Source organism: Camellia sinensis, chromosome 10 (genome assembly GCF_055761805.1).
Source record: "Camellia sinensis isolate YWXY chromosome 10, ASM5576180v1, whole genome shotgun sequence".
Classification (NCBI taxonomy): domain Eukaryota; kingdom Viridiplantae; phylum Streptophyta; class Magnoliopsida; order Ericales; family Theaceae; genus Camellia; species Camellia sinensis.
The window spans coordinates 28,210,776-28,233,758 of record NC_138970.1 but is presented as its reverse complement, the minus strand read 5'-3'; the positions used below and the strand labels follow the sequence as shown (position 1 = coordinate 28,233,758).

At 34.7% G+C, this 22,983-nt stretch overlaps 1 protein-coding gene across 1 annotated transcript; it reads right to left on the bottom strand.

Annotated features, from left to right (window-relative positions):
* Positions 1-311: 311 nt before the first annotated feature.
* LOC114281663 (regulatory-associated protein of TOR 1-like) lies at positions 312-17,964 on the bottom strand. Its single transcript, XM_028224220.2, has 23 exons — positions 17,236-17,964; positions 14,257-14,359; positions 13,015-13,097; positions 12,152-12,310; positions 11,941-12,057; positions 11,660-11,820; positions 10,670-10,824; positions 10,414-10,558; positions 10,251-10,329; positions 9,957-10,058; positions 8,153-8,236; positions 7,912-8,022; positions 7,383-7,736; positions 7,102-7,291; positions 5,840-6,421; positions 4,441-4,761; positions 4,132-4,255; positions 3,509-3,633; positions 3,246-3,391; positions 3,015-3,116; positions 2,016-2,101; positions 1,535-1,631; positions 312-1,071 (listed from the first exon to the last, which is right to left on the bottom strand). The coding sequence occupies exons 1-23, from the start codon at positions 17,533-17,535 to the stop codon at positions 733-735; spliced, it is 4,065 nt and encodes a 1,354-aa protein (XP_028080021.2). The 5' UTR covers positions 17,536-17,964; the 3' UTR covers positions 312-732.
* Between the last annotated feature and the right edge of the window lie 5,019 nt (positions 17,965-22,983).

Genomic DNA, 22,983 nt, shown 5'->3' with positions numbered 1-22,983 from the left:
GGAGGCGGTTCTAAGAAAATACAGGCGCTAAGAAAATCCAAAGCGCAATGATCATGTCTCGTCGAAGCTCCTCCTAAAAGACACTTCATTAATAATGTGTCTCTCTTCTTTGCTAATTTGTGTTTTTTTTTTTTTTTTTTGGGTCTTTGAAAGTGTCCATTGATGATAGTACGAAGTTCTTTTCTTCTTGCCAAAAGAAATGAACAAAAAAAAAAAAACCTACACTTTATACACTTTTCACTCTTTGTTTTTTTTGTCTTTTTTCTATTTTTTTCCTCCACAAATCCGAGATCCAACACACGGCAGAAGAGTTTAAGAAGCCATAGCAAAACTCTGCTTCTCAAAGAAACATAAATTATAATAATGATGAATTAGCTGCTTTTACAAATTGAACAAAGGTATGGAGGGGGAAAAAAATAGAACACACCAGAAAAACAAGGGGAGAGAGAATTAAAAGAAAAAAAGGAAAGAAAATATTTACATTTTTACCTAACATCAGATTATTTGCCAAAGCCTCCAATGAATATATATGCTGGATTTCTTCCCAACTTGTATGACACCCTCAACAATGGAAGAGGCTAAAAAGAATATATACCATACACTTGGAACACTGGGCCCCACCTATATTTCCCGCAAACCCGAGTTGCATTGTTGACTTTTCAACGCAATGCCGTGCCTCTCCGACGCCTCTGGACTGGAAAAGCTTTCGAAGACAAGAATCAAAATGTCTATTCACATTGTGGGAGGCATTTCATCAGCGTAGATAGAGACGCAACCATCGGCGGCACCGGCAGCGAGGAGCACATGGTAGGGATGGAAGGTGAGGCAGCTCACAGAACCTATTTTCTGGCCCATGAGCGTTGGGGCATATCTTATGTTGCCTAATAAAGAACCCCCCAAATTGAAGATTTTGATGAACTGTTTGGCCGAGCCACTAGCAATAACAGGGGCATGTCGATGAACAGCTAGAGCTGTGAGGGAGCCCCGGTGAGCGTTAATGGTCAAGTACATATCCTCCTTCTGTCTGATATCGAGGAACTGAATGTCACCGGCTTGACATGCACTGACAATCTGAGTACACAAAAGTAGGAAATTGCCAAGTTTGACAAGAATTTAGAAGGGGAAATGCGTAACTATAGCATCTGCATTTGAAAGATATCAGATTACTGCAAGCATTGATTTCCAACTGAATACTTCTAATAATGCTCTGTTTGCTTCAATGAAAAACATTTACAAAAATCTTTTTTCAGAAAATGTTTTCTATGTTTGGTTGCAACCTTGAAACTAATGTACTAAGGGTTATATTGGTGGTGGTGGCGGCGGCACCAGTGGTAGGTGGTGGCATTGATAACGTTAGTCTAGAAAACGTTTCACCTTACAAAATGGAACACATTTTCTGCCTAAATAAGTTTATTTTCTGTTGACCATTAAAAACGTTTTCTATTGTATCAAACACTAGAAAATGCAGAAAATATTTTCCAGAAAATGTTTTCCAAGGAAACAAATAGAGCATGAAAGAGATAACTTTTTCTACCTTTGAAGAATCAAGTCCAGGTTGAAAGCCGACCCCCACAACTCTTTCTGTTCTCCTCCCGTCCGGCTGATTGTGTGGCCGTCTTGCGCATACAGGCCTGGATAATACAGATTTAGATCAAATGATATAAAAGTGTTAACTATGATTAGGTGTTGATTATTAAAAAACTTTAGATGATATAAAGGATCCGAACAGCTGATAAATAACTAGAGTGTTGATAATTTACAATACTTCCCAATTTAAAGAAATAAACAATAAATAAAATAAAACTTCTTTAAGCCACAGATGGAAGATGGTTTTTCATACTACCATTCCTGAAACAAGATTATCTGTAGGAAAATCACACATCAAATGAATTTATAATCGTAGACAAAGTGGAAAGCCCTGCAGTATTAATGCTTATCAGAATGATACCATAGATAAATTTGGAAAATAACCATGTTGGAGGACATTAGACAGAAAGAAAAAAAAAATTCCTTACATATCTGGAGTTCGAATGTCGAACAATTTAACTGAACCATCTGCAAAACCAGCTGCAAATTGACTCGGATGAACTTGCGAAGCAGACTACACAAGCAACAACAAAAATGCCCATTAAACAATACAAAAACAAGAACTTAAAAATAGTAACAGCAGAAACTTGAAAGCAAGGACAATTTTTAATATGGTTTATTCTGTGCACATGGATCCACAACAAGAATCAAGAAGTTGTGATTTACATTTACGTGCAAAAAAGCGCACATATGGAAAGAAATTGTTCTATTTTCCTTTTTAGTTTACTTTAAATTCCTATATCTGCATTGAGTTGTTTTTTACAACAGCAAAAATCTATGAGACTCCGGAATAATAAATTTTTAGTCTATACTAAGCAACATTACTAATTTAACCCCTTACATTTTCCTTTACATTAACACAGCTCAACAGATCAAAATTTCTTTAGAAAGCAAAATTTAATGGTGGCAGTCATTTTCATGATGCAATTTGTTTACCAAACCAGTTAATTTCAATAAGTGCCTGCTTTATTAAGGGTTTTATTGTGAGTTATAAACAGACAATGCCTACAGCAAATTTCAAAAAGAAGAAAAACGTATATAGAAAGAACAAGTAAATACAAGAAAAGAATATGGAAAATTCTAACATACACACCCTTGAAAAGGGTGTACCATATGCACCCCTAGTTGTGCTATTTTTTTCTTTAGTTATGACCAAGTTTCTTCTTTAGTCATAAAATTGTGCTATTTTTTTCTTCAGTTATGACCAATTTTCTTCTTTAGTCATAAAATTATTTTAGTTATGACTCATGAGTTTTTTAGTTATGTCTCATGTTATGTTTAGTCATGACTTTTTTTTTCTTTTTTTTTTAATTATGACTCAAAAAGTATGAAATTATACTATTTTCTTCTTTAATTATAAGGTGCATATGGTACACACCCTTTGAGGAGTGTGTACCATAGTGTTTCCCCAAATATCAATAACTCACCAATGCTGAGACGCTGCAATCTGACGAGGACAGAATAGAACTAACAAGCTGCTCTTTATCCAGGTCCCATACCATAATTGATGAAATTTCACCAGAAGCATACTAGTAGAAGCAGGCATTGAAAAAATGAACGAACAGAAAATGAATGAAAAACTTAAATAAGAAAGAAAAAAAAAACATATGTATCCTACAGTTCATAAATATTACATCCTGGAAGAGTAAAGCATTTACCAGATTTCCAGACTGCTGCTGCCAATCCACAACAGCATTCACACTGCGTACACCAGGTCTATGACCTTGGATTGAAGAAAATGCAGTTACAAGTTTATGTTTACCCTTTAAAGTGTAATCTTTCCACACCCGAATATTCCCATCAGCTGCATCATGGGGGTATAGTACAAGTTAGATTCAATTAAAAATAATTTTTAAAAAATCCAGAAAGAATCTTCATAAGCACCATGAAACTGATCAAACACAGCATTGCAGAAATTTACATGAGGCAACAAGAAGCAAGCTGTCATCAAGTTCATTCACGAGGCACAGTTTAGATATTCCTTTGCCAGAATAGTCATGATTGTCAAAACTGTTAAGCAGTGTAGTTTTCTCATAATCCCATATCCTGAAAGGATACAAGTACCAAGCAGTTAATACCAATGTACAAGACAGGAACCAGCACCATAGTTAACAAATCACTCCAACAGAACTTAGATGCAACTATATAGGCTCAAAATCCCCATCCAGTTAAGTAATCCATGTCATTTCCACGCAACTCACTTGTAAGTATTTCAACAAACTTGGGTCAAGGTTAGATAATCAACAACCAAGGAACAGTGGATAGTTATTCTTGTTCCCAAGTTGAGCAATTTAAAGCACCTTATCCGAAATTGACATCAGACAATTGCAATTGCAGATTCAGAGAAACGAAATTCATAACAATTATGTATATCCAGCCAGATTAAAGACCATCAACATGTTCTAGCTGGTATGGCATCAGCATAATATAACCATTTGCTAATATCCTAACATACTTTGCCATAATCCTCAGTGCATAATTAGGATGCCTACAATAAATTTTACAGACACCCCAAAAAAACCAAAAAACATGAGACTCAAATACCTGATTCGTTCAGTCTCATCTGCAGCAATAACGACTGGAGAGAAGGGTTGCACCAAAATTGTTTTGGCACCCGTTTCAAATTTTGTATCCCAACTAGCAATTGGATTGTGCCATTTGTTAATAGCTGATAAGGAAATGTGCCAAAATTATTACAGATTATAAAACAAAAGTTTATCAACATAATAGAATCAAGACCAATCATTTCAGAGGACTCAACTCCAAAATCCAAGTAGATTATCAAATAAAAATACACAAAATGACAAAAAAATAAATAAAAATAACCAAAGACCAATTATTGTGAAGACCCACAAGAATGCTGGCATTTTGCAATGAGGTCTAGAGCATGTTTTTCACTCTTATCTCTTGTAGCCAATATTTCTTCAGCATCATCTACTGCTGTAAGCAGTGGCTTTGAAAAGTGACCACAACTCCAATTGTAGATAGTTGATTGTGGAAGAAAACTACGCTCTGAAACCCCAGAAGCTCCATGAGAACCCAAAAGTGGATCAGCTAATCCAGTGTCTGGAGTATTCATTAGGTTTGGCCTAAACTCTAGCGAACAAACTCTCCGCAAGTAACTCGGTCGAGGAGGACTAACTGGAGGAGTTCTAAATGTAAGGGGCAAATGTCCTGTCAATAAAATCACAGAAGGCAAATTCAAACTTCCAAAAAGTACAAGAATATTACACAGGCAAAAGTAGCAATTTTTTTTGGCAAATCAAGAAAAGTAGCAATATTAGGACACAATGTAACAAAGTTGATATAGAACATTTATAGCCACTGTTAATATTTATAACATAGCTGTTTAGGGCAAGGCCACCAAAACCAATTAGGCCACCCTCACCTAAGAGGTAGGTAGGCAACCCAGCTGTGATGGTTAGCTATCTAATTGGGCACCAGCATGAGTGAGCTAATTTGTTCCGTTGGATGTACAAAATGGAGGTCACTCTTACACCAGGTCAAACCAAACAAGAAAACAAAATCATTGAAAATTTAAATAGATCAAAAAATAAAAGGAAATTCATAAAGTTTAAAAGAAGTCCATATCTGAAAGCACAAAGATGTAAAGCATACAATGGATGGTTTGACCTTTAGATGTCAATTTGTTTTAACTTGTATTTATATGGACTAGATTCGTTGTTTAAGTAAAAGATGAAGACTACCATATTCAGCAACATTTTGCATTAAATGAACAGGAAGGACAATTGCTGGCCATGAGTCTGGTAATAGACTGCCAAAAGGTTGGATCAAGATCCAATTCTGACCAGAATTTGACCCGAATAAATTTTTCATTATTTTAAACAACCCAATTACAATCAGGTTGAATTCAGGTCTACAGATTCATTTGATTAGGATCCAGATCCCATTAATTTAATGATATAATATCCAATAATATGCATATATAAATATAAATATATATATAAAGGATAATCTAATTATTACTTGAGAAATTATACAGACACTTTTTAGCTGTATTTGCCTCAGATTCGAACCAAAATGGGATCCTGAGTATTTTGTATACTTGAGTTCAGGTGGTATTGTTTAGGATCAGATTCAGAAAGAATCCAGATCTCACCAGATGAGCACTGATTCTGTCCTGTAAAAAGCCCTAAGCAATAGGCCAAATCCTTGGCCTAGAGCCGCAGTTGGACAATCTGAAACATTGTTACATTGTAAGACGCACATCACAAAACCAAGAAAAGAATACCTCCATTCATATCAAGCCATGAAGATGAGCGGGCTAGGCCAGCCAGACTTGGAGATGGAATTGTGGGTTCACCTGGCCGAACACTGCTGCTGGTGGACTTCACAGATTTCGTCACCACTTGTTCAATCCCAATAATGGATAGTACACGGCGACCAAGGTTGGCTATACGTGGTGATGGATCCTTAGCCAAGGTAAACATAGCCAATACACATTGTGAATACAGTGCACTGTCTAGAGGTCTTGGCCTTGTATAGTTTACAAGCCCATTGCTCATGCAGTCATTGAGTATGCCAGAATCAGAATGTTGGGATGAATCATCAGACGGTGGAGATCCATGCATTATTCCAGAAGTAGCCAGGGGGCTACTGGTGGAGACCCTCCCATCTCTGACTGCTGATTGGTTTTCTCCACCAACTCTCAACAGAGGACCCATGTATTGCGTTGGAGTAGTGTAACCACTTCCTGTACCCTTGATGGCCAAAGAAGGCAAGGAACTAAGCATAGAGTTCGACTGAGGTTTCCAATATGCTGCAGCAATTGACTTCAAGTGCTTGTTGTGGCCAAAGGCAAAGCGTGCCAGAGCTGTTAAATATGGAGAGAAGATATGATCCCAACACATCAAAAATTCACATACAATATCCACTTGCATAATCTATAGCACCACCCCTCCCAAATTCGAAATAAGCATGGGCAATGAAAATCAAGACAAAAAATACATGTGCTTTGAAGTGAACACAGTGAAGTCCATCTAATAACACTTGAGTGCATGCCCATAAAATGTCTAAGACTACTAAAGTAAATTTGCATATAGGCTATTACAACTGATTTAGAAGTTGTTTCTATACTACAAACTCATTTGTTAATCATTTTTGCCTACATAACAACAAAATCCCAAATGACATTACTCCTGACACCATTTTTCCCGAATCATGTAACAAAACATTAAAAAAAATGTATCATTTATCAATAATTTTATTGTTATATTTCAGATATTCTGTCATTTAAATAACTTTATGAGCAACACAATTATAGCAGAATGAAGTATTATGTAAGTTCAGGATGACAGGAGACGTAACAATATTTTTCCTGAGGTACAAAAGTCATAGCTAATTCTCTGCACACCATTACTAGTTCTTGCAGTCCATTCTGTACAAATACATAGCTCCATTCACTAGTTACTTCAAAGAAATGGTAGAAAAAGATACTTAGCAAGGACGCAATAGAGAATTCTACCATGCAAAAGAGGCGGAGGGTCGACATACCTACAGCAACCTCTGCCCGTACAAGTGGGCTTCCATCAGAAACAACACTTAGAAGGCTCTTAACAATACAAATCTCAGCTTTAACTTTTTCATCATCATCAACGCCTTCATCTCCACCAACATCATCTCTAGATGAGTCAAATCCAACATCGACCAAAGTGCCCAGTGCAAAAACAGCCGATGCCCTCACCTGAAATGAATTTGACTTCTACAATTAAATGCACAGGTCAACAATTATATCTCTAGTACGATACAAATATTTATAAAGCAAAAAGGGAGACCTCAGGTTGGGGCTCAGAGAGTAGAGGTGCATATATAGCTGGGGCATCTGCCTGCAAACCTATTATCTGTGCCTCTGTATAATCCTCCCACAGCTTTCCCAGACAGAGGCAAAGCCACTGAAGAAATAGCGGTTCAGTTTGTCCATCATTTGGAGTTGAACTCTGAAGATGCTTCAAGCATACATGCACCAAATTAGCTTCAATACAGGCTTCCTGACCCCGACGGTGTCCATCTACAATAACAGCCAAAACAAATGCAGCCATTGCACGCTGTTCCGGATATGCTTCAACACTATCAAGAAACCTTATGAAGTATGTGTGCCCCCCATCCTTCACCAAATCAACCTGGCATGACTGTCATCCAGCAAAACAGAACTTAAATAAACACAATTCCAAAAACAAGGATACATAAATGCAAGCAAAATCACGAACACAAATAATCTGCCACAATGTTTATCTTCAAATTATGGTGACAAAGTAGATCCTAAAATAGCTTAAAACTAGCAAATCAAAACATTTCTATATAAACCTTATCAAGTGCAAGGATCTTCGTCCATATAAACACAAGAATCTGCTGTAGTTCTGGAGTAATTGTTTGCAACAGCTTTAGCACATACGGAAATATTCCAACAGACAAGGCCTACAAGAACATAAATTTTATCAAGGACATTATTTAAATGAGATGCCATAAACCACTGACATACATACAGAAAAAGTGCATATATATAAAACAAAATTTGATGATTTCAACAGCAAAGCTATAAAACTACCAGATCTACAGCCCAGGGCCCCATATCAAGGAATCTTCCAAGAAGCACCAAAGCGCGAAACCGATGGCATTGACTAAGTAAAACCTAAGACATAAAGGCAGTTCGAAGACCGGTCAGCAAATTTATAGAAAAGTAGAAAAAAACAAAAGCTACACAAAATTGAAACAAAAATGAAGTATGCAGAACAAGAGTGCTGAAGGAAAATTAAGTTTAACCCCCAAAACAAACAAAGAAAAAGAAATCAGAACTGCATAACATAGACATCTTTTTCTTAACAAAACTGACTTCAGTTTTGGAAAGGACAGAATGCCAGTCTAAGAAGCATGGACACGGACACAGACACTTGACACGACACGAACACGCCAACACGCTAATTTTCAAAAAATGCAAGACACGATACGTGGGGGACACGCATAAAATATATAATTTTATATATTTATTATATGTTATATATATAAATATATCATTCAAAGATGATAAAAAATGCAATATGACACTAATCCCTATAAATTTATATAGTTTTTGCTTTATTATTGTATCTTAAGTTGTTTTGTTCAAACTTATAATTAATTTCACATATGTCTAATCGATAGGCACGTGTGTTTAAAAGATACACGTATGTCCTCCAAGTGTCCAAAGAGTGTCCGGGGTCTTTAAAAAATAGAACACGTTTTGTAGAGTGTAGGATACGTGTCAAGAAAATGTCCAAAGAGTGCCGGTGTTCAACACGGACACGACACGGATACGTTACCTTCTTAGAAGTGTCATGCTTCTTAGATGCCAGTTATGAAAAAGATTTTGAGCTCCCAAGTTTAATTTTCTTTGCATAGAAGCAATATGCTAAAGGTAAAAATGTACTGAAACCTTATCTATGTGCATTGAGAGCGGGTCATTTAGTCAACCCAAATCCTTATTGTAGGTACCCAAGGTAGCGGTTTGCTTTTCCACAGGACCGTACTCGATAAAATTAGTGTGAACAAAACCATTGCATTGCAATATCCACAATCACTGCTGAGGCTGCTGGAATGGCTGTCAGGTTTTGCCTTCCATCGACCATGTTAGAAACACCACTGCAACTGCCTATTTATTTGGTCACCACCTTATATTGACTTTTCACTAATTTAGAATATCATATCCTATAATCAATCCCTATCCCTCATCCAAGTACAACCTCAGAATATGAAGAGAAAGTGGTAAAAAAATTGAATTTAAATAGAAAGAGATGCACAAGAAGTAATAATCTAAAATCAAATGGTTGCCTCGCAAACTGTGAATCAACATGAAATTTTTAGTGAAGGCATTTATCCCAAAACAACCATGAAGCAACCACTATGCTGTCAGGTAACCCTTTAGCCACCGCATTCAAGGCCAATATCATCAATAATGAGTAAATGGCCATACCAGAAAACAATTTCCCTGTTTAATGCCTTTACAGGCAAATGTCATCAGAAATACTTGTATTGTCATTTATTTGTATTTCTGTATCACAAAGAACACTTTAAAACCTCAACATATACACAGAAGATTTGTTAAAACTACTCTGAATTACAGACTTTCCTACCAGAAGGCTGGAACAGAATAGTGATCCATTGAGAAAACAAACAGAAAATTGGCCCAAGTATAGCAAAATGAGCAAATATTTTCACTCCACCTTACCAATCAAAAACTAAAGAAACAGGACTTCACAGGAGATGCTGAAATCATGAAACTTATATCCCAAAATAATTATTTTAAGTCACAAAAATATAGAATACATGACAAAATTACTCCCAACAGTTTATAAGGACCATGCAAAGAGACACACCTGAAGAACAATAGGCAATTGCTCAGGTGGTTTCTTATGTTGAGATCCATGATCAAGCCACACCTCAAAAGCCGTTAACTGTTCTGTGAAAAAAGGGCTTGACTGAAACAAAAACAAAAAAAAAAAAACATAATATCACTCTATAATGACATACACATCAAAAGAATAGAAAAAGTAAACACAAATTTATAGATGCACTAGATAATTGTGTCAAACACAAGACAGTATGGAAAATCTTGGGGATTAAATAAGAATAAAAAATAAAATTAAAAAAAGGCACAATTTCAAAGACACCTGGAAATCTGAATTAGGATCCTCAACCAAAGTTGGAAGCTGGGAAAGGCAGATTTCAGCAGCCATGTCCCACGCATCCCTAAATTGCAGTCAGTGAAACAGAATCAGAACAAAATAAATGAACAAAAAACAAAAAGACATCACACATGTATACAATAGTTACCACATATGGTGCTGATGGGTCGGCGGCAAGATAGGATATGAAATCGGGGAACAATTTGCAGAACGCATTATTCTCTCAGCAAGTAAAAAGTTTCGGAATAGACTCGCAACTAACAGATCTTGTCTGAACAGTCTCTGAAAAAGATCTGCAGGATGCAAAATTGAGTTATCACTAACATACCATCAAAATTAGGAGTAACCATAAAGCTCATTTACAACAACCACACCAAGAAATAAACCACCAGTATGCCTATTACCATGTGGGAGAACATTCCAAGCAATTGTGTCAGTCACTGCTGTAAAAATCCAGTTCAATTCCCCTAGAAGTGTTTTACGGTCATTTTGGCGGCCAGGAATTCTATCTATAAGCGAATAATCAAGAGATTCACGAAGTAATGAACGAGTGCAGAACCTGTGGAAAATAACATGATAATCAAATGACTAGCTAGTCCAATTAATACATAAATAACAGAAAACCACAAACCAGCTGATACAAATATCATGGTAATAAAGCAGCCAACCACCAACCACTCAAGGCATCAAATACGGGCAATGACAATAAAGCCAGGAGTAGTGCAAAGAAGAAGAGAAAAAAAACAAATGACGACTGACTCTAGAACTATAATAAAGAACAAAAACAGCATGCCAATGTGACAACCAAAAAAAGTGAGCATAATTAATTTGCAAGGAATGAAGAATAAGGGAACATCTATCAACAGTCAACCATAAAATAAAGTGTTTTAACTTCATAACGATTAATATAGGTATTTCTAGGGGGGGAAATTTGTTGCTTGTGTCATACACTCGGTTAGTTTGACTTAATGGTTGATTAACGAAGGGGGCCATTTGTTATGTGATTGGAAAACTCCACGGGTGGGATGTAATTCCTCAAACGTGAGGGGAGAATCTGTATTTTGAATAAAACTAGGGGATATATTTGCAATTTACCCTAAATTTTATTATCTCAAGTGATACTGAACTAGAAGGTTGTCGTATTGCTCAAAACAAATTTGACCATTCACCAAAATTGAAGAACAGGGACCCTCGTTAATTCTAAGATGTCATTATTTCTCCAAGATGATGTCCTTAAGTATGCTGGCAATAGCCATGAATGCCTCAGTTATTCTAATATCACAATCACGTAGCAGAAAAACTTAAAACTTCAGCAACACAGGCCAACAGCTAGCAGTCTTGAAAAGGGATTAAAACTGATAATGAACATAACAATAATGAAAAGAATGTGTCACCATCTCAATGCCATTTTGATAGGCGTGGTGAGGCATGACGTGAACACGTCAGCAGGAAATTCAGCACTCTGAGGAATAGTCTCATGTGCTTCACAGGCTGCAAGCAGAATACAATCTCTCGTGGAGGATCCAGAGGAACCAGAAGTACCACATTCCTGCAGCTATAAGAATATAAAACAAACACACTTAGCCAGAGAACTGAAGAAAAAACAAGAACAATTCTTTTGCCATGGAAAAAACAAAATGTCAGCTATGAATAGACAGTAGACAGCATTGAATACCTCTATGAAGGAGTTGACAATCATCCCCGCAGCAGAGCAATCAAAAACATATATTGATGGTGTCTTTAACCAGGAATCAAGGTCACTGATTGGCAACGGGATATATTGTGTATAACTCTGAACCAAATGACACAATCAGAAAAAGATAAAAATTCCAACATGTGATAAACACTAAATGGCCTGGAAAAAGTTTCAGGTTAGCAAACGAAACCTTATTGAATAGCCAAATTTCACCATTAGCAGTTGGCTTTGGCACACCATGTCCATTGTAATGAAACAAAACTCTTTCAGACTTGGCATATTTGCGACACGTAGTACAAAGTTTCTTCACTTCTTCCACGGTGGGATCTAATTGGATCTTGTAGCGAGCCTGTCCAAATTTCAACAGATTAGGCAGTGTCTGAGGGAACGGGGGAGGGTTCAAACCAAATAAATACATGAAAATCAAGACTTCTACACCCACTTAAGATAAAATGATATGAGAATTCTTAATTCCCCCAAAAGATTTCCACATGCTTAGCACCCCAGAAGGGGGAATTCAAATGCACATGAAATTTCTCAAAAAGTCTTATTTGTAAATTTTCAAAGAAGCTCAGAGTGCACGGACTATTGAAATACAATGACAGATAAAAAGCACCTATTTCTCTCTCCCTCTTGCGCACACACTCCCCAACACATAGTGTAAAAGGGACTCCTTCCCATTCATTACCTAAATGACAAAGATTATAGCCCTAATGTTTCAGTCTTTCATGACTTTGAAATAATTTCTGTCATCATTTTCATTGAAAAATTTCAGAACAATTAGACACAATAACTCCATTGTTTCGGTTGAATTCATAACTTCGTCAAAACAATGTATTCGAGCATGGATTGGGGGCAAAGAAATCCTTTACACACACACAAGAGAGAGAGAGAGAGTCTTCTGCCCAAGCTAGAGATTTTAAATATGCATACGGTAAATCCATCATTTTAAATATCGCAAGCACTACAAAACCATCATCCAAGCACATTCTAAATGAATTTTGAACTTAATGCAGTACCCAATAATACAATTAGAAACTAAAATCTTCTCACCCTTGGTTGCCACCTCTCATACTGAAGACTCAATGTTTTCCCAATTGTTTCAAGTGCTTTTTGAGGGGCCATAGAGAATGGATCTGCAAAACGAAAGAAATTGAAAGATAAAATGAATCCAAATATTTCATCTAGAGATACAAAACTATTTCCTTTATGATCCATCCAATTGCAGACAAAAATGAAATGAAGGGCAAATGGAATCCACATATCAAGTTTGACAAGCATATACACCATTAACACACACAATAAAGCAAAGTCAAATCACATGAAATCAAATACAACAGAACATATTTTATATCACATGAACACATAAAAAGGAACAAACAAGTCCAATATACAATAATCACAAGCAAGGCACCTGAAGTTGATGCAGTCAGCAGAATGTATACTTTTTAAAAATCCAAAATGGTAAAATAAATGCATTGTTATAGCTATAACTGAAAAATCTGAGGCTGAATAAGTAATGGCAAACCACATGACTCTGGTACAACCGGCCAGTTTACAAGTCAAAGACAAGATAAGTATAGTATATACATACCCCCACACACACAAGAATAAAGAGACCCCTGAAAAACTATAATGCTATTTTAGTTTGCCATCCCACTAAATGGGCATAACGAGGCAAAGTGACCAACATCAACAGTGAATAAATTATATTTTAGAAACCTCTATTCATAAATAAATTGCAATTTTTGGGCTTTAAATTCCGAAAATTACAAAAGTCTAGGTGGACGGATTATAGGCACAAATCCACATTGTTTTTATTTTGTCATTGGATCAAGTTATTTTCTTCAAACTTGGAATGTATTTCCTATTGGGCAACTTGAAATGCAAAGAGTAACCAAAAGGATCGTATCTGAAGAACTGCCACGTTCAGATATATGTGTATCAACAATGGAAATGTGAAACCAATGACTGACTCTGCAAGAGAGATTCTGGAATAAAAACTTTCAAATGAACAACCACTTCTTATTATGAATAAAAACCAACACCAACATTTTAGTAATGCAAAAGATACTTGCTTTCCACAAAAAACCAAAAAAACCAACACAAGTAATCTTTCAAGGGACCACAAATGATCAATCAATTCACTAGCCAGCAACAAAATATATCTCAGGATTTTGCCAATTAATGTAATGAACAGAGTAAAGAAGGATTATAAATTAGAGCAAAAAAGCTAAAACTGCAATGTCCAACAGCACAGATGAAACCAAAATATAAGCACTGTGACAATTGTACCTATCCAGCACTCCATTCTGGCACAAGGAGATATCTTAATTACATCTGGTGGATCAACGCTAATGTTTAAACAGAGAACAAGTGCAACACATCCTGTTTTCATCTGCCATAAATGTTTGGAGTTATACAAAAACAATACATAAGTATAAATATTATCAAATCTGCAATAACTAGTCACATTATCAACCAGAATGACCTTTAACATAAGCTAGCTACGAAAGGATAACTCCAATTCAAAATATACATAGGCCCTGCTTGGTAGAGCTTATTTCCAGCTTATTTCAGTTTTTAGCTTAATTTAAGCTATTTTGATGTGTTTGGTTCAGCTTAATAATACAGCTTATAGCTTTTTGTAAGTCAAAAATCAACTTATTCTTTGAGTGGGGGAGGAGAACCTTAATTTATAAGTCAAAAATCAGCTTATGTTCACAGTTATAGGCTATAAGCTGTTAGGCTATAAGTTATAATCACTTTTCCACAGCTCTACCAAACGAGGCCATAGATAGGGTCAACGAGAGCACGAACGACGATAGTCTGGGCATGTGCACCATAAACTTCATGCAAAAATATCTTAACAAAAGAGAATTTGCAAGCATAATATTTCCAGTCAAAATAAGGAGGGTGAGATATATCTCAGCTAATAATTGAGATCATTAACCACCCCCACAATAAATAAAACCTAAACCCGTGGAAAAGACAAAATGGGATAAGAAAAAGACAGATTATGGAAGTTTGTAACAGCAAATTTGGTGGTGGAGGAATATAGAAGTACAAATAAGTAGCCTATTTGTCTTTTAAGCAAATAAGGCTATGATTTTTATTTTTTTTACTACGCACAGCTTCACAAAAATTTACCAATACACAGGTTTTTATTTCATAATCACATTTATTGGGATTGTAAATGGCTTTTTCATGTGTTTTATTTAATTTTAAACATGGTCCAATATATGTGCTAATTTTTTACTAGTTTTAAGTTGCTATGAAGAGCATTCTACATATTCTCTTTCAACTGTTAATCTACAGAGGTGAACTGTGTGTTTTGTATGAGATTGAAAGGCTTAAAGGGGATAACTCTAAAAATAAAATTGAGCTTTTATACAACCAGGAACCAACTGTGCTGTTATAGTTCTGTAACAGCCATTACACCTTTGGTTTTTATTATAACTGATATTACAGTTGTAACAGGTAGCCAAGGGGACCTCTATAGTTACACAACAGTAAAAAACGCTTTTTAAAACTTGTCTCACCTAATCTAGTCAATCCCTCTCACTTTACTCCTAATTCTATAGCTACTGCTCTGCTTACTCTCAGCCCAACTACAGCCTTGAACAGCGGCACCACCTTTATTGCCACCATGGGTGTAACTTAGGCTAGCTCAACCTAAGCAACCCAAGTTCAACCCGAATAATTTTAGGGCTTGGACAACATAATTTTAAATTTGGCTAGGCCTTAGACTAAAATTTGACAACCCGAATTAAATTCAGATAGGGATTGGGCAGGAGTCCTTACAACCTGAGCAAATCAAGAAATCGGAATTTTATTGTTAATATATTAATTGTATACAATAAATATCAAGCATTATAAATTACAAATTACTTTCTCACCATTTAGATATAATCACATTGCAATGTAATATATTCTACTATTCGGTACACAACTCAAACTAATTACTTATTATGCTCTGTATTTACATTTTTTTAGATATTTTTCTTTGCTATTTTCAAAAAGTGCTATTTATTAGTTTAGGACAACAAAAGATAATTTTTTTGTGTTTGAATTTGGGCAAATCGAGCCTAGCCCAAATTCTTTGGATTAAACTTGGGCTCAAATTTGAGTAGGAAGTGCATGCAAATTTTGAAAACGTGCTTTGGCAGATGCCTCTACATTGGTCCTGGACAGACCCTCAACCAGACCAAATCTGCCTGAGTTGCAGCTCTAATTGCCACCATTATGATTCATGTATTGGCTCCCTTCCCATCATGTATCTGCTGTAGCACCACCTTCTACTAAGCTTGTATGCCTTGAAAATTAGGTGAAAACCCAAACAGAGCATCAGCTCATAAATATTCCTCCTATGCTTAATTGTGCACTAATTTTTTTTTTAAATTGTCATGTCACATGTTCACATTATATCATATCCATCTCTCGATTTCGCATATGCACTTCTTAGTTGGTTGATTCACAAGAAATTTCAAGCTGAAACTGTCTTTCTCTTCATTCACTACACACAATTCTCAAAATATTGTTAACTATTTGATTGATATACATTGTCTAGCCCCAATTCCTTTCACCTTAGATTTTGGAACAGTTGGTGATCTAACATGGCAATCAAAGCTCTAATTTCAAGAAGTCCTGGATTCAAATTTTGTATCACCTACGTTGGTGCACCTTGTTTGGTTCAGTTTCTTTGTCTCTCCATGTGCGAGTCTTTTTTGTCTCTTCACATGTGTGACTGGATCGCACATGAGGGGAAGTGTTAGCTTGATATGCATTGTTAGGCCTATTCCCTATCAACTTAAGTTTTTTCAAACAATTTGGTGATCTAACATTAACAATCCCAAAAAGGTAACCCTTTCAATCCTAAACCCTAAGCCTATTTTTTCCATCCACCCCGTCCACCTCCTCCTCCTAGCATTGCACCTTTAATTTAACGTACCTACAAATTCCTTGTTGTCAAGAGAATTCCATAACCAATGTTCTACAATTTCTGCAACTTGAAATCGAACTAATTTTAGTCATTTTCCATCTAGAAACTCTAGATGCTTCATTTCACCTAATAGATTAATGCCATGTTGGCCTTCAGCCAAGATCATGAATTGCTACAGACAACACAATATAATAACAACATTCAGTAAAGTGGGTTTTCATCTAGTTCCCACAAAATCAAAATCAAAATCAATTTACCTAATTACCAAAAGCCTCAACATAGATTATGAATTCAAACAGAAAGGGCATATAAAGGGATAAAATTCAGCTTACTCGGTCCTTCGGCCGCCATTTCGAGACCAACCCACTATCAGACGGACCAGATGGAACACAATCCTCGAAATCTTCATGTCGAAAGTCACAAAAAACGATAGTCTGTGGCAAATAAGCCATGCTGGTAGCAGTGGAAGTGGTAGCACCATTGCCATAACTACTGCTCGCAGCGTCGGGATCCCTATCCCTTCTTTGCCCAACCAAATCCACGTCTTCAGCATTCGAGCACTCGTCCAAGTGATTCGAAACAGCCGCCGATGATTGCGAAAATCGAGACGCCATCAAATCTCCCAATGCCATTCAAATCTCAACCCTTCCACCCCCGAAACCTACACACCGATATATATATATATATAGCAAAAACTATCAACCTTGCCCTAATCGAACCTTATCGTTACACCATACACAGCAAGAACTCATACAAGGTATTGAGAAAATGAAACCCTAACGATCGAAAATCGGAACTTTGAAAGGCTGGCCGACGAGAGAGAGGGTAAGAGAGAGAGAGGCTCCGTCTAATCAACGAAGCCGCTAAACCAGCGGCGCATGGAGATTCTTCTGAGGAAGGAAAGTGGATCCAGCTCCGAAAACCCTAAAAACGCTATGTATAGACGAGTGTGGCGGCTCTGAAAACCCTAGAAACCCTAGACGATGAAGAAGAAGATGATGGAGGCGCATAGGCTTAACCCAAAAGGTCAGGGTCGGAACTAGTGCATTTTTTATTTGGGCAATGCTATATACCACTAATTTAACATCATTAATACCATCACAGGTGGCAATGAAAAAAAAAAAAAAAAAAAAAAAAAAAAAAAAAACACAAAACACATGTGGCAGTGGATGGGACCCACTGCCACATCATTATTAGAGTCACCACTAATTAGTGGTCTAAAGCATTTTTGTTTTTATTTTTTTTTTATTTTTTTTAGAATAACAGACAACTTATATATGGAAGTTGTGAATAATATAAACTTTTTTTTTATATTGTGAATAATATACACTTTTTTTTTTTTTAATAAGGATTATAAGTGTCAGATTAATATATTTTTTAATTTTTTTATAAATATGTAAAATATGAGTTAGTTTTAAGTGATATAGGCCTTGTTTGGGAAGTGATTATTTTAGTAGACTTTTTAGTTTTTTTGCTATTTTAGTTTGTGTGTTTGGGAAGTTTGGTTAAATTTTTGGGTTGATTATTGTATTGAAAAATGTGTTTGGAATGATGTTTAAATTGAAATGACAAATTTGCCTCTGACTTTATTTTTTCCAAAATTGTTGTGTAGGAGTAATATCGTAATTTAACCTGTCTGCAGCCTACACTGTTGGTGGCAGTGTAGGCTGCGTTGCTGCAGCAGCCGTTGCTTTTTGACTTTCTTTTTTCTTTTTTTCTTTTTTTTGAAAATCAATGGTTGGTGAGGCTTTTTGGCTATTTTCTCATTTCAGGCTAAAACAGCCTCTTTCAAGGCTTCCCAAACACCCCCATAATAGAAATGTGATGTGACTTAAATAAAATGATTATGATCTAAAGAAGATAATGTGTTAGAATAACATGTGCTATTTTAGAACATACCAAAAGTGTTGTTTTGGAAAGTTGGTAAAAAACTGACTTTTTGACTTTTTAACCTTTTTTGTGGCTTTTTTTGGCAAAAAATTGGATTTTTTTTTGGTAAAAAAATTAACTTTTTTGGCTAAAAAATATGACTTTTTTGGCTAAAAAAAGAGTGCTACTATTAGCACCTGCCAAAATTCTTTGGACCCCCCATTTTATAATTTTTTTTATTACAATTATACCCTAAAGTAAAATTACATTAAAAGACATTATTAAATGGAACACTCACCTATCAATAAAAACTAATACTCTATAATATTGGACATCCACCCCCACTCCACCTCCACCTCCACCTTCAACTATACATATTCCATGCTTGAAAACCCTAAACCTATTACTTTTCATAACCAACTAATATAAATCATAAATCTCTTATTTTTCATAATCATCTTAAATCCTGAATGTGTCATCACCATCACCATCATCAACGCTATTAAACTTTAAAGTTTTGCTTCAAGTATAACGTATACTTCATTGCTTATTTTACTGTGTAGAGTAATAGAGGACGAGGACAACAATTCTAGTGAAACCGGCGTTCCATTAATAAGTTTATCTGTCTTGTATTAACATTCTCGGTCGTTTTCGATCGTTCTTGTTTCGTTCGAGCTGTTCGGTATTGGTTTGCTGACTGTTAGAATTATGTTCGGTAATACAGTACTGAACATAATCCTTTCGTTCAATACATAGGTTCCGAACATTAATGCAAATAGTTAGTTATGTACTTTTCTTTGTTAAACTAACTTAGAATGGAAAAGAATGAATTGAAATGGATTTAAGTTATGTATTTTGAATGGATTTAATTCGTGTGTATTTTAAGTTGTGAATTGGAATGGATTCAAGTTACACAGTGATGAACAAATTTTGTTCGGACATATAGTGCTAACAGGATCATTATTGTTCAACAAAACAGTTCTGAACAAAATACATTTTTTTGGCTACACAGTGGTGAACAAATTCAAAATCATCACTCGAATATGCTGATCTCCTATCGAGATTCTTGAATTCAGGGCATTTAGATGAAAGCTTTAATCTGGTTCTTCTGGCCTGTCTCCAAAAACCCAAATGTAGAAACTGAGATTCTCAAATAAATCAATAAGAAATCCGAAGCTCCGATCTACGAAGAAGTGAAAGACATGGTTTACACACACGCGTCGCTGAGCGAGACCATGAGACTTTACCCACCCTTCCTCATTGACGAAAAGCAAGCTTTAAAGAACGACGTGTTGCCAGATGGGATAGTAGTGAAGAAGAGTATGAAAGTGAATTACCATCCTTACGCAATGGGGAGGTCGGAGGAACTGTATCGGACCAAAGCTCCAAGCTCTAAAGATTGAGTGAGTCAGGGAAGGAGAGGGATGAAAAATTAGGTGGGTATGCATTTCATTGTGAAAATATTATGAATATGGACAGATTTGGTAATAAGTGGGGTGTCCAAAAAAATATTATTAAAATTTAGGGTTTAGGGTTGGGGTCCAAAGAAATGAGGGGTTCAAAAATTTTGATAAGTGCTAATAGCAGCACTCTAAAAAAATTAAAAAACTAAAAATTTGATTTTTTACCATTGTTCCCAAAATGGCCGTATATTATTTTGTTTGGGATGATTTAAATAAGTGTACTTTTTGTATTTTACGAAAAGATGTGTAGAAAAGTAAAATGGTGATGTGATGGAAAAAAGATAAAAAGATAGATTATTTTGTGTATGCCAAACTTGGCCATAATTAAAATAGAAACATAGGAGGTTTATAATTATAGATTAATTGGTGAAAAGTTTATTCATATGTTATTTAAGTTTTGTTTCACAGCTCATTGTTTTAGTTTAAAATTCAAAAAATCACTAAAAGAATTAAAAAGTCAATAACTTATATCAAAAATCAAAAACATATTTTCGTAAAAAATCAAAAATTCATTCTAAACCTACTAATTTTTGTATCTCATATCTTAACTAAAAAATTAAAAAATTATCAAAATAGCATGTTCCCAAATGACACCTTAATCTAAAGTCTGTTCTTTTTCAATTATTTGAACATTCGATGAAAAGTTATCAGCAAAGTCGCCGGTGCTGGGAAAGTTGTCGACAGCTATAGTTCGTGGCAATGAGGTCAACAAATATGTGATATTCCTAAATAAGTGCACTTTTTGTCTTTTTAAACTAAAAAGTAGAGAAAAAAATATGGATGTTTGAGTTAACTTTTTGACTTTTTATGAAAAAATGTATATTAAAATATTGTATAAAATTGTAAAATTATGAAATTATTCTCGCTGACTGTGCAGTGCACTTTTTGCCCCTATTCAACTGTACTGTGCTGTGCAATTTCTGTCCCTTTTCAATTTTTTATTTTTTATTTTTTTTATGGCATGTGTGGCTTAGAAGTGTGTCACGTTTCCAAACCACTTGGGATGTGTGGCTGGCTGCACAGTTTTGTGCAGCGCCGTTTCGCTCTTCTTTTCTTTTTTCTTTTTTTTGGAATTGACAGGTTTCCCGTCAAAAAAGTAATAAATAGTATGAATTTTTTTATTTTTTTAGTAACTTTTTGACTTTTTAAATTTTTTTGATGATGAAAAATAAATGATATAAACAGATTGATAAATAGGTAAACTTTAAATATATAGGTGTCTTTTGGATAAATAATATATTTCTTATTCAAAAATATTTTAACGTTGGCTCAAGAGTTTTAAAAATGAATTTTTAGCTTCCTAAAATTATTAGGTAATTTTAAATATTTTTAAATTTCAAAATAAAAATATATATTAACGTAATATGAATATTTGGGTATTCATTTTTTACCTTATAAAAATGGCATGTGTCGTATCATAATTAATAAATTTGGCATGTGTCGTATCATAATTAATAAATTTAGCAAATAATTTTAAAATCATTAACAATCATATCACAAAAAAAAAAATTAAAGCTATAATTTAAAGCATTTAACATACATAGGAATATGCCTATAAAAAATACATTAGAATATTTAGGGGTTGTTTGGGGTGTCCTAAATAAGTGCACTTTTTGTCTTTTTGGACTAAAAAATTGAGGTTGAAAATATAGATGTTTGGGTTAACTTTTTGACTTTTTATGGAAAAATGTGTAATAAAAAATTGTAAAAATTGATTTGTAGGGAAAAATTCGAATTTGGAGTTGTGCAGTCGTAATTGTTGACTTTTGGTGAATAGTGTTAATTTTTTAACTTTTTAAGTAACTTTTTGTCTTTTTATCTTTTTTGAAAGATCCCAAACTTGCCCTTACTTGATGAAATCTTGCTCTCCACTCTCCTTGAGGAGTAAGGAACAGGGAGATTGGAATAGGCAATTAATTTAATATTTATATAACCTATCGAAATAAATTAATGAATGGATGCCTCTTATCATAAGAAAATTTACTCATAAATTTCATACGGAGATTATTGATTTATTTAATCTTAAGAGTTGTTTTATGAATCAATTAATTTTTTTATTTTGAAAAGTTATGTTTATTTAATTTCGTACTATTTGAGTTTAAGTAAATGTTATTTTACGATTCATTTTTTTAATTTTCTGATTTATTTTTTGGGATGAAAATATAAATGTAAGGTGTGAATTTTTTTTTTGAAGGGATTGGTGGCTGAAGCATTGGTTGTCGAGTATAGATATCTACATTTCTATTAGTATGATTTTCTGCTGTTATATTGGAGTGTTACATTTGCCATGTTTAAAAAATGTACACTAAGAAAATTTTATGTATTATAATGATTGGAGTGTTATGTTTGAAAAAAAATACACTGAAGAATTTTTTAATATTGGAGTGGTACATTGAAGTATTATGTTTAGGAAAGTACAATAAGGATTTTTTTTTTTTAAAGTGTTACGTTTAGTAATTTCAATATTATGAGAAAACTTACATTTGTCTCTTAACACATAACGCACACGCATTTATACTTAGCCATTTATATAATTCACACTAAAATGAGACTTTTGAGTCCGTAAGAAAAAATAAAGAACCAAACAATTTATAAGATCGCTATTTAAAATTTATTAATATTTACCCTTTAAAATATAAATTATTGATATGGCCATTCTTTACTAAAAAGTAAATTTAAAGACATTCAACTATATATATTTTTAAAATTTTCAACTATAAACATGGTAAAAATGAATGTCATATGCTA